Raw genomic sequence first — 13514 nt, forward strand, 5'->3', positions numbered from 1 at the left:
GTTACTCGAGCGCAAGAGTAACAGTTGTGCGACCAAAGATCAGAGATCTGTCATCTCGACCTGTATGGTATCTTGAACTGATTAAAAAAAATTCTTGAAAACAATAAATTGCTGAGAAAAGTCGTAGAACTCAACTTGAATCTTTTATTTTGGCCAGGATACGACAGTACGCTGAAGATTCCTTGGAAGTTTAGTACCGCGGTGCCTCTAGTCTCTATCAAACTCATTCAAATTCAACGACCAGAGTTCCGGACGCTCAAGAAAATGGACAATTGCACTGTATGATCTGCCCGGACGAATGTCCCTCTCGACTGTTCTTACGAGATTCTTTTTTTCCGACGACATTCGCTCAAAATTCAAACATTTTCAACGGATATCTTGGAAGATTTTAGCATTTTTGACGACTATTTTGCAATCCTACAGCATAGCCATCAATAGTAGTAGACGTTAATAGAGTTTTGAACAAAATAAGGAGCTGTAAAGTACGAGGAGTGTTCTCCAATTTGAACTTCTTATAAAACAATTTATTTATCTCTTTGATGGGAAAACAGGTGCAACAATGAAGATTTCGTTCAACTGGCTTCTTCTTCCAATCATGTCTTGTTACTAGATAAATTTTCCTCTTTTCCATATCCAATTGTTTACCAACTTCCAATTACAAATTTTCATAACGCGATGAATCTCATTTCTTTCTATGGACACAAATCTGTGCGAGGAAAAATTGTGCCAACAACGCAAACAGAAAATTAATTTGTGGCATAACCGAGGCGCTTATTTACGCGTTTTCCGATTACAACTTAGCCAAGCAATCCAAAACAAGAGGAAAACAACAAATAATTTTTCCAGTTGGTTTTATCCACCAACCAAATCTATAAAGTTGATTGCACGCATATTGCTTAGATACAAAACCTTGCTGATTTTAACCATTTAAATTCACGGAACTGGCCCGTGATAAGATCTACGAAGTTTATTTTTGTTAACACTGACAATTTTTGTCCGGCACATACATATAGCGAACTGTTAGAGGTGTATATATTTTGGGACAGAAAAAACCATAAAGGAGGACATAACTATCAGCTTCAACATTCAACAGATAGAAACACTTGACGTGGCGTTCATAGGACAATGCCTGAAGAGAGATGTGACAAATGCTTCAAGGTAAGGATCCAAGTCAGGAGATACCCCCCACCCTACTCCTGAAGACCCCGTCAAAAAGTGCAAAACTGTCTAAGACCAAAGGTACGCCAGACCCAACCAACTCAGACCAATGATCTCTGATCGAACCGTTTCGGCCTTTCGGCTGATCATTGTCCAGAGCATCGTGATAAACCTGTTCAATATTCAATATTCTCGTGCGTTCTATGATCCGCTTTTTGTGTATTCAATGACTTATTTGATCAGACTTTCGTGAAGCTCTGATCAGGTGGTGGTCATCAGATCTTTTCCACTCGTAACCCGGGTCGAGGTGTCACCGCTAAAAATTGCTAAAAGATGTAAGATTTGTGGTGAATTCGAATAAAAAGTGCAAGATGCGCTCAATGCAATGAATGCGGTGAAAAAAATATTCAGTGGTGAATTTTTTTCACCGCCTATGCGGTGAAAAAATTTTTCACAGCTAAAAATCACAATTCTTACAAAAATTCACCTTTAAACTCACCGCTAAACTTTCAAAGTTTCACCATAGGACTAGTTGTATAAAAAATGCAAGATTAGCGCTGAGTAACCATTAACCTCGTAATATTTAAAAAGATATAATACTATAATATATGTCGAACATGCTGTCGATCGCAATGTAAAAAAATTAATGTTGTGGTGAATTATCGTACAATCAGCGTTGATTTACGCGTTGAATTTTTTTCACCACAATCTTTTGCTAGCTCTGAACATTTTTTTCCAGCGCATTCTGCTGGTATCGCTGAATATTTTTTTTGTCACCGCATTTTGTTTGTAGCGGTGGAAAAAAAATTTCAGCGCTGCCAGGATGCGACGAAAAAAAATTTCACGGCTAAAATCTCAAATCTTACTAATATTTAAAGCTAATTTCAGGCTAATCTTAAATTCACAGGTAATATTATTGAAGTAAGTGACAAATGGCGCAGTGGAATAAGAAGTTGGTGACGTGTAAGAGGTGAGAAGTTCGAACCCGTGAACGGCAGTTTCTAATTTGTAAGAAATCCACTGAATGCGGTGAAAAAAAATTACCAAATCTTACAAAAATTTACCGCTAAAAACAGCAAATCTTGCAATAATTTGCCGCTTTCACCGCATTCAACGATAAAAGATGCGGGCGCTTTGCGGTAAAAATATTTTTTCACCGGTAATCTTACATTATTATTTTACCAATTTCCACCCAGGAAGCAGAAAAACATTCTCAATGTCTAAAACTCAAAGTCACCAGTTACCTATCTGCGCATGGTGCCGTCTCAAGAAATAGCCGTACCAAAGTATTAAATTTTCTACGAATATAACAATATGCGTTAAATTAATTTGAATAGCCTAATTCTGGATTATCTATCTTACGGCATGTGGTCAACCCTCATTGTCCATGATTATGCCTCAGCAAACCATTGGACTTGATATTCACTTATCGCAATTGAATGTATGGTCATTATCCTTCTAAAAACATGACAAATTTCTCTTTCAGCTTAAATTGATTTCAGAACGAATTTAGATAAGCTTTTATATCCTGTTGAAGAACATAAAAATTGTCGAGCAATGGGCCAATCAGAATACAGTGACTGATTGTCTCAATTCTGAATTACCAACAATACAATTTCTTTATTTTGATACTTCTGCCAAAATCATCAGCGCCGTTGCGCAATACATTGTCCCTTAAAAATACTTACTAATAACTTTCTCAATTTTTATACGATGATAACTGACAAAAGGCGGGAAAGACGAAACGGTCACCGAATTTCAATGAGACATGCATATATCAAAATTACAAATATAGAAAATTTTTTATTGATCCATTTAAATTTTGACTTTCAAGAGTGCCACTCCTACCTTGGTACCGTAACTTAAACCTCGTTCAAATCTTTTTTCTGTTGCGAGGTATGTCAACTGCTGAAATAGGCAAAAAACACACTTAAGGTACAGAATTTGTTGAAAAAGCGACAAAATTCTTTTTTGAATAATATTGATGAATGCTGTGACAAATAATTCTCTCCATCTTTCTATGACATTTTAATGCAAAGTCAAATTATGCAATGTCAAGATTCTTTCCCAAAAACGTTATTCACAATAATCATCGTCCCTTATTTTTGTAGAGATGCAAATTGATATATATTTTAACTGCAATATTAGCAGAACGCAAATCACTTCATTTGAAATTGCATATTTTGCAAATTTGAAGCTTCAGACACTGAATTCTTAATCTTCAACAAAAACATCTTCTGATTTTTTGTGGAATTTTGTTCTATGGCTGATAAAAGTTGACCTTTTCAATAAAAAAAACGGAATTTCGTTGATTCTGCGATCTCTTTAGTCTTATACATCAATGTTGTGGTCGAGAACACGGGTCAAAGAATTCAATAAGTTGAATATTAAATTAAATTTTGAACTGAAAATATACAAAAATTAGCTTGTATTTATAGTAGTTATCTATGCTAAAATATACAGAGAAAATTTAGATTATCTAAAAAAATGTTTTACATGATTAGCATGTGAATAGATCTTGACTCCAAATCCCGGAGGTGGTTTTCTATTTTCATCAAAATTACATGAGAATCATATATGGCTTGGGTACAATCGAGTTCAATATTTGGAGGTCGGTGGATGCTAGAATCAGGTTTCTGTTGGTGGGAGAATTTACTTCTGACATATGATTGATAGGTCAATAAGATAATGATAGCTCCAAAACAAAATTAGAATTAAGTTTAGTTTTGTGGCCATTACTTATCGACACGACAATAGAGTTCGTCAGTTAAGTTCTTCTTTCATTCTTTGAACTTTAATAGAGAAAACTTCTAAATTTTTTGATGGTTCTTTGAAACCATCTCGTCCTCCCTCATTTTTTAAGCAAGTTTGTGGGTATAGGTTCTCCAAATCTGGCGGGTTGTTTTCTGTTTCTTGTTGATGTTCGTGAAGGCTCTGAGAATTCGGGTTTTTGGTGCTCTGCAGATGATGTGGCTGCAGAAGCTTCATCTTAAAGTGAAGGTCCCACATCTATGTTCCGAAGTTGTTGTTCTGATTGAGATTTGGTCCTCCACTGCTGGTTCAGTTTTCACGTTGTCCTCATCTAGTCTCGCAATTTGGTTTTCGCTCACTAGAACAGTCCGTGCTGAGTTTTCCGGCTGTATGAAAGACGTGTTCAAGCCCTTCCTGATGATGAAGGTAGCAGGAACTGTCTTTGTTTTTTCATTGGCCTTGAATAGAATGGGTTCGCAGAAGTCGAAATCTGCTATTGCTGGTAGTCTCACTCTGCGTCCCAACAAGAGTTCAACTGGAACTTTGCCCCTCGTCTTTGAAGTGTTGCGATGTGTCATCAGTGCCCTTTGCAGGAATGCTCCAAATGACACATAAAGGTTGGGACTCCACGCCTGAAGTGCCCGCTTCACTGTCTGAACTGCTCTTTCAGCTCCATTAGCTCTTCGATGATAAATGGGTGATTCCATTTTCTTCATTCCCAGTGATTCACACCACTGTTTAAGGTCACCACTTTCAAATTCGAGACCATTATCAGATTCTAATAATTTTGGTATTCCGAATCTTGCAAAGATTTGACTAAGATATATTTTAACTGTTTCTGATGTTCTATTTCTCGCGGGGAAAGCTTCTATCCAACCAGAACCCGCGTCAACAATTACTAAGATATTGCCTTGGTCCTTAACATAACCCCAGTCTATGTGGAGCCGTTCTCAAACGTCGGCTTCTGGCCACGTTGAGACTGTTTTTCCAAGGCGAGGCCTGTTCATTTGACACTTCTTACATTTACTAACAAAGAGTTGAACGTCTTGGGTAATGCCAGGCCACCATGCTATCATTCTGATTGATGCCTCAGTTGCATTCTTCCCGGGATGTGTCTCATGCGCTTTTGCCAAAACCAAGTGTCGTAGTTTTGGGTGGAATGAAACGAACAACACCTCTGAAGATGATTCAACTATGTAAAGTAATTGCATCTTTCTGTTGTTCGAATCCTTTTTCCGCTTCTGAACATTGTTTCCAATTGCCGCTTTTGATTCGTTTTATTATGTCCTGGAAGAGTCTGTTCCAAGATCAGTTTTGATTTCTTCTTGGGTCACCAAATCACTCTGGGCGAAGTAGATGTTATTGATTGCGAAGCACACTCGATCGCTGTCCGATTCGGCTTCGTCAAAATCCATTCTCCTCAAAGCATCTTCATGGGATATCTGCTCTCCTGGTGTGTACTTCAACTCATAGAAACCCATTAGAGCTATTGCCCATCTTGGGATTCTCGCTGATGCTGTCTTCGGAATCTCCTCGTCTGGTGCAAAGAGATATTTGAGTGGTTTGCAGTCAGTCTGTAGGGTAAATCGTCTTCCTAGAAAAAATTGTTTAAGTCTTTTGACCACAAACACAATCAGGAGTGCTTCCCACTCTATGTTCGAGTAGTTTTGCTCCGCTGGAGTCAATTTTCTCAATACATATATGACTGGATGTCCTTCTTGCGAAAGAACCCCGCCAATGGCTTTTTCAGAGGCGTCAATAGTAACTGTTGCTTCATTTTGTAGACTATATGGCTGTACTAGTGGGTCAGCACATAATTCATTTTTTATGTCTTCAAAGGCTTTTTGTTGCGTTTTGTCCCATGAGAAATCGCTATTTCTCATGTTATTTAAGGGTAGCATTTTTGTTGCAAAATCAGGAACCATTCTTCCGTAAAAAATAGTTAACCCAACAAACGATCCGTGTTGTATGTTGTTAGTTGATGCTTTTGCATTTTTTATTTCTTCAACATGTTTGAGATCTGGTGCTATTCCCTCCTTTGAAATGGAGTATCCCAAAAAGCTAGCGCTATCGACTGGTTTTGAGTTAGATTTTTTCTCATCAATAGTAAAATTTTTCTCACGTAGTCGACTCTTGACTGCAAGCCTTCTCTTGTCGAACCGCTCCTTGGTAGTTACATACACCAATACATCGTCTTGAAAGTTCACAACACCTTTGATTCCTTGGAGTGTTGTTTCGATGCAAATTTTGAAAATTTAAGAAGAGTTTTTCAATCCCTGAGGTAGTCGGCACATCTTGAATAGTCCCTGAGATGTGTTCATTGTGCATATATCTTTTGCTTCTTCGTCAAGTTCAATTTGATAGTAGGCTTCTGAGAGGTCAATTTTGACCAAGTAAGAGGCCCCATGTATGTTGTGGAAGATCGTCTTTATGTCTGGTATTGGGTAGTCCTCATCCATGACATTGCCATTGATGTGCACTTTCAAGTCCACGCAAAATCTCAGTTCTCCACTCTTCCTTCTCTGCCACGCCACTGGAGATTCAGTAGTGACTCCTCCTGGCTGTACCGGTTCAAGGATGCCTTGTCTGACCATTTGTTCCAGCTTCTCTGTGACCTTGTCCTGAATAGGTAGAGGTATTTTTCTGGCTTTGCAGAAAATTGGCTGTGTTCCTGGTATCAGCTTCAAATGAGCTTTGTAACCCTTCACAGCAGGTAGGTGCTCAGCTTTGATGTTTTCCACGCCTTCTTGGGTAGAAGGTCTCTACCAAGTAGTCCAAATTCTTTATCAGACTGAACAATTGCTAGTTGTTTTTGCGTTAGCCTGCCTCCGTTCCACTCACAAGTAAGTGATCCCAGAAGCTTTAATTGATGACAATCATAAGCTTCGAGATGTCTTATCTTACTATCCAAGAGAGGTTTACCATGCTCAGTCCATATTTTTGATGATATCACTGTGCTATCTGCACCTGTGTCTACCTGCATTTTTACTTTGCAGTTATTTATTGAGATACATTCCCATGTCACAGACATGCTAAAGATTTGTTCTGTAGTATAAAACATTTCCATCTCTGGTGCTAGAGATGCTGGCTCTGAAGAAACATTTTCTTCTTCGCAGAAGGTATTTTTATTATTGTACTTACCGAATTTTGTTGGGGTTTGCTTCTACACATTTCTGAGAAGTGTCCCACCTTTTCACAGGTGTTGCATTTTTTACTTAGCGCTGGACAAGATATACTAAGGTGTGGCATAACTCCACACCTAGTGCACATATTGTTGCTTTTATTAGCCGTAACTTTTTCATTTGGTTTTCGAGAGGTCATTTTGAAGTTGAACCCGACTTCTTCTTTCACAGTAAAGGGCTTATTACCTGATGAAGAACTTGAAAAAGCCATTGCTTGACTTCTGAACTGTAAGTTCTTGGTCATTTCACTAACCGACATTGCTGGTATTGCTTTAATACCGTCTAGTAGTCTAAGTTTTGCTTCAGGGTCCCTCAAACCTGAGATAAACTTTAATCTTTACTAACTCCTCTTCGTAGTTGGCCGCTGTATTCAGTTTTTCGAAGTCACAATAGCGTGCTTCTTCTCTAAGACGTGCTAGGAATTTGTTGTCTGACTCCCCTACACCTTGTATTGCGGACAGAATTTTAGCCCTTTCTGCCGTTACTACTCTGTCTTTAGGAGAAAGATAACTTTGAATCGCCAATCTGATGTCTTTATACGGAGTGTCTATCAAATTTTTAGGACTCATTAGGCTCCTAAGTTTAATAATTGCATCTTGGCCGCACATACCAAGGAAGAGATTGGTTACCTGTAGGTCCTGTACAGTACCATCGGTGTTGACATTGTCCTCTTTCTTCTCTGCGCGACATTTCGCCACAAAAGGCATAATCCACGCAGTAGCTGGTTCTGCATTCTATAGATCTAAAAGTTGTCTGTCTGTAGCTGATTTGGAAACCATTGTCGTGGTCGATAACACGGGTCAAAGAATTCAATAAGTTGAATTTTATGTTAAATTTTGAACTGAAAGTATACAAAAATTACCTTGTATTTATAGTAGTTATCTATGCGAAAATATACAGAGAAAAATTAGATTAGCTAAAAATATTTCACATGGTTGGCATGTGAATAGATCTTAACTCCAAATCCCGGAGGTGATTTCTATTTTCATCAACTAAAGAAGAGATTGGTTACCTGTAGGTCCTGTACAGTACCATCGGTGTTGACCTTGTCCTCTTTCTTCTCTGCAAGACATTTCGCCAGAGAAGACATAACCCACGCAGTAGCTGGTTCTGCATTCTATAGATCCAAAAGTTGTCTGTCTGTAGCTGGTCTGGACACCATTGTCGTGGTCGATAACACGGGTCAAAGAATTCAATAAGTTGAATTTTAAATTAAGTTTTGAACTGAAAATATACAAAATTTACCTTGTATTTATAGTAGTTATCTATGCGAAAATATACAGAAAATATTTAGATTAGCTAAAAACATTTCACATGGTTGGCATGTGAATAGATCTTAACTCCAAATCCAGGAGGTGATTTCTATTTTTATCAACATTTCATGAGAATCATATATGGCTTGGGTACAATCGAGTTCATTAGTTGGAGGTCGGTGGATGTTAGAATCTGGGTTCTGTTGGTGGGAGAATTAACCTCTGACATACGATTGATAATGATAGCGCTAAAAAAATTCGAATTGAGTTTAGTTTTGTGGCCATTACTTATCGACACAGCAATAAAGTTCGTCAGGTAAGTTCTTCTTTCGTTCTTTGAAACTTTAATAAAGAAAACTTCTAAGTTTCTTGATGTTTCTTTGAAACCATCACAATCAAATCATCTCGCACAAGGTTGTAATCGTATATCTGTGATCCTCATTTGCAACTTACACCAGAAAATTTTTCTATTAAGGATAATAAATTAAAAAAAAACACCGAGAATTTGTGTATGGAAACTTTAATTGAGACCTCACAAAATTTTAAAAGAGGCATCTCAAATTGAACTGAAGAAAATCTAAATTATAAATTGCTAAGTCCACAGTCAAAGTTTTCAAGGCACCCATCAATTACTTTCTCTTTCGAATTACGCACGTCTCAGTTTGATGAGTTTAGGATACTGCTTCCAATTCTGCAAAAAAAACTTTTAGATATTTCATCATGCTTAACACTACAAAAACAAACTATTTCAAAGCCAAAATGACCTGAAATTTGTTGATATGTTTTAAATTTTTCTGCTAACTTTATTCTGTTTGTAAAACACTCTTTTGAATATCATTTTGTAAAATCAGCCTCTACTAATTGATGAACGTCATTTGGGTACAATTTATTATCCAGGAACTGTACATCAAACTTATAAAAAATCTGAACTAAATTTTCTTGGTTTGTTTTTAATCAGCTGACGGAAAAGCAAATGTTTTAGTAGTTTTCCACAATTTCTATCTTGTTTTCCCAGAACAGTGGAGTCACGAAGCTTTGTAATAAGACTAATTTCTTCGCCAGGGGCGGGTTTGATTGTATGAATCTCGATATTGTGAATAGTAAATAATCGACGTCTGCTACGAAGATTAAAGATAACTCTAAATGAATATAACTCAAAACAGATTACTACAATTTATTGCCTTTAAAAATACATTCCTTTTCGGAAACTTAATTTTGGATTTGTCGATTTTGTTTAAAAATTAAGATATTTCAGGGTTTTTCCTCTTTTCTGGTGTGTTTTCTGGGGTGGGGGCTGTCAATTTTTTTATGATCCACAACAGGCAGTCATCACCAGCTTGAGCTAATTGGTCGTGTCTTTTTGGTGTAATATTGCCTTGTTCATAAGTTGAATAGAGTCGAAATAAAATAAATAAATCATCTCCAAATTTCTTCAGCACGTATTATTGGAGGAACGTGTGAATACTCTTATCTAGGGCTTTTATGCCTTATACCGCTGTCAATTTACATTTGTATCGTATCCAACCACAGTCCAACCAGAAGGCCGAACAAAAACGACGTAAGAAATGTTCGTATGTTTGGTTTCAAACGTAAGAAATTGTTGGTATGTTGGTCTGGGACGCAAGAAAGCTTCGATATGTTCAAGGGGGGGGGGGGGTCAGCAGGGTTGTAACGGGTTAAAACGCGCAATATTAACAGTCAGGGATTTTTAAGGAAAAAAGTAATTGGGTTTATTCAGGTGATAGTGGATGACTTCCTGAGTTTCAAGGGAAGCAACTACCACACGGAGTGTTTCACATGCAGCCATTGTCAGCTCACACTGGATGGGAAGAAGTTCGCAGTGCAGGAGAGTGGACGCATGCTCTGTGCCACCTGTCTACAGAATGCTTCCTTCACATGCAACATATGTGACGAGCCAATCATTGGCGGTAAGTCATTTATACATTAACTTTTCGCAATCCTGCCTCCCCTCAATCTCATATACTACTTGAGCTTTTAATATTGGTGCTAGTCATTTTGTTCAACTTGTGTTGCCGACAAAGAAAAATGGCAATTTTAGCTGACACGTTCAGTTCTTCTGATCGGTCGACAAATCAGTTTAGCCAAAATATTACTAGTTCGTCACACCATTAGAATTCGCGTGCGATTGGGCTATCGGCTTAAATTCTCAATTTTTAATTTCCAGAGAAATCAATCCTTGTCGGTCAATTCGGTCACTACCTTCAGATGTTATTGCAATGTTTTTCTGGCCCCGGTTGAGGTGCTCATTAATGATTGGGCTCATTGCACAATGATCATGATCAAGTTTTAACTGGTTTTTCATGCTTGTTCCTTTTTTATACTTGCAGGAACCCAGTATAGGTCGAGCAATACTGTTCCATAAGATTATGAGGAATAGTTTTAAAGGACAATTATGAGGAACCGTTTTGTCTTAATATTTGAGATAAACGAACGGGGGAAGTGCAACCCCATAGTATAATATATGAAACATCATAATTTAAATTTTTTTTATTCCGTAACTCCCCGAAGCTAATTTCAGAGCCTGGGTCGAAATGACCTCCGATCAGACTAATTTGAGTGCACTTCTGTGCTTTCTACGCTCAAGATTACACTTTGATTACACTACGTTGCCAAAAAATTACATACAGCACATTTTATTCTCTTTAATTGCTACTTTTGCCTAAAGTTCGGTTTGCGCTAGGGCACGACAAACTTGACATTTTGAAGTTTTAATTCTCGAGTTTTCATTCTCGCTTTCTACTTTTACACAGAAAAAATGGTTAAGCTGCTTTGTTCTTTTACTGTTTTCCCGCGCTGTTACGATTCTAAAAATCCAATTTTCATGTTAAGAAAACAAAAAGCGGATCTATTCGATTTCGGTCTCCCCAGTGTTCTTTATGACCCCCCAGTTACAAATTACATGATGTTTTTTAGCACGTTGCTATGTAAGAAAATAGCACGTGCTCCTGGGGGTCGTAAAAGATTCATGCTCACTAAGCTGGGGGGTGGGGGCACAGAGTAGATCCCGAAAAGTAACTAAGGTTAAAATCAAGATCTATTATAAGTTATATACACAAAAACTATACCAAAAGAGCAACAAGCTCAAGAAGACGTCTCCAGCGACGGAATTGTGCGAGTCCATTAGAAGATGGAACAAGATTTCTTGACAAAAGGAAACAAAAGAATTCGGGTTCGTACCAGCGGTTACTTATGTTTTGGGGTAAAATACAATCACATGGGCGGACATTCTCTGTTATTTGATCAAACAAGCTAAAGGTTCTTGTTTAATTGAAATTTTGAAAAATCACAACAAATTGCAATTTCAAAACTTTTTTGTTCAATACTATTATGCTCCCTGTGTATAATTCGAAGATTGTCATCATTTTTTTTTCAAAGAAAAGGAGCAGGAGTTGCTGGAATGGCCAGCAAATTGTCCTGATTTGAATCCTATCGAAAATTTATGGGCAATTATGAAGCAAGAATTACGAAAACAGACAGCTCTTTAAGAAAATTTGGAAAAGTGTCGAAATTTGATTCAGAGTGTCATTGGAGCTTTGTCTGAAATCTTTGGAAGAAGTCAACAAGATATTACATAGCTAAAAGCGTAATAACCCGTTTATACAGGAATTTTTTCAACCCGAAATATTAGAATATTTGAAGTTTATGGAACTTTTTAAAAAGTCTCTGTGAGTCGCAGTTTTTTGGCACCTTTGTGTTCATGGACTGGGCAACCTCAAGAATAAACTTGAGTCTGATAACCGTTGTGGCTTCAGAGCGCATTTCAATCTGATCAGATGCCATCGCGAACGCGGAAATAAATTTGAGCGCACTGGGTTTGATCAGAGATGATTTAGGTCTGGGATCCCAGAAAACCAAGGTGACCTTAAAATGACTGCATTTGTTTGATGGTTCAATAACTGATTTAAGAGTACATTATTGTTATATTTTAGGCAAGTATGTTGAATACCGGACTTCTCATTACCACGAGGACTGTTTCCTGTGTGCCAAGTGCAGAAACCAAATTGGACAGGGCAAGTTCACTGTCACTGCCAACGGGTTCTACTGTGCTCTGTGCAAGAAAGTTTAACGACAAAACTTTCAAACATTCCTCAGCCGAAAACGATTGCAGCATACCCAATATGATCCATTTACCCTCAACATCACAATTCCCAGATAATGGGCCGATATTTTTTATTTATGTTAAAAAACAAAGTACTTGACACTAAAATTTTCGCTAATCAAAGGATATCACAGAACAGGCACTAATTCTTGTCTATCAGTTAGTTGTAATTTTTAAAATGGTCTATTCTTAATTGAATTCTTCTGTTCCAATTCTGTGTTCAATTATCAAAAGTACTTTTGTCGGGTAAAGACAGAAACTCTTAGGATTTACGGCAAGAATCTTCAACGACAGAGATCATGATCATGATAAAGGATACAAAAGCAAATAACTGTGCTTGATATGTAGCAGAACGAACCATTTAAGACAGTCATGGTAAATTGTAAAACATTTTTAGAAGATCTAAAACCCCTTGCAGATGGTTTTGTGTCCCCAATTTTTGCACCAATTTTGCGTTGTAAGTCAGCAACAAAATGGACAATGAAAATGTACATAAAAAACCAGGGAGGAATAATTAGACGAAACAACTTTTTGGGCGTATTTCGGCACCAAATCAGCACTACCACTAAAATTAAATTAGATGTAAATAAATACCAGAGGAAACAGAAATTTTAATTTGATTGATGAGTAGCAGCTGAACTAGAGTAAGTTATCGTATTATAAAAAAATTTTCCACAATTTTCTGGCTAATTCAAATTACTTAGAGAGGTTATTGTGTCCCAAGCATATCCTCCCTCATATCTGGTTTCAGATTTTTCACCTCATGTACTACTGAGCATTTCAAATGACGTTTTTCTAGTCAAAGGAATATTTGCTTGAAAAAAATTAATTTCTTAAAGAAAAAAAATCTGTTGGAATAGGATTTTTGAGAACAGTTTTTCAAACAATTTCATATAAGATCAGAAACTACGAAACAGTCAAGTTTTTTTTTAAAAAAACTTTATTTTACTCGCTATCATCTATCAACTACATTTTTCAATAAAAAGCAGTGCCTACTTCAACGTAGCAACCTGCCTGTTTTGGCGGCTAGTTCTATTAAACAGGCTTTGT

At 37.2% G+C, this 13514-nt stretch overlaps 1 protein-coding gene across 1 annotated transcript; it reads left to right on the forward strand.

The window, feature by feature from the left end:
- Positions 1 to 649: 649 nt before the first annotated feature.
- Positions 650 to 12676, forward strand: LOC142338367 (four and a half LIM domains protein 2-like). Its single transcript, XM_075388079.1, has 3 exons — positions 650 to 1158; positions 10083 to 10272; positions 12295 to 12676. Exons 1-3 carry the CDS (start codon positions 1126 to 1128, stop codon positions 12429 to 12431), a joined length of 360 nt encoding a protein of 119 aa, XP_075244194.1. The 5' UTR covers positions 650 to 1125; the 3' UTR covers positions 12432 to 12676.
- The last annotated feature ends 838 nt before the right edge of the window (positions 12677 to 13514 follow it).

Source organism: Convolutriloba macropyga, chromosome 4 (genome assembly GCF_964194025.1).
Source record: "Convolutriloba macropyga chromosome 4, txConMacr16.3, whole genome shotgun sequence".
Lineage (NCBI taxonomy): Eukaryota > Metazoa > Xenacoelomorpha > Acoela > Convolutidae > Convolutriloba > Convolutriloba macropyga.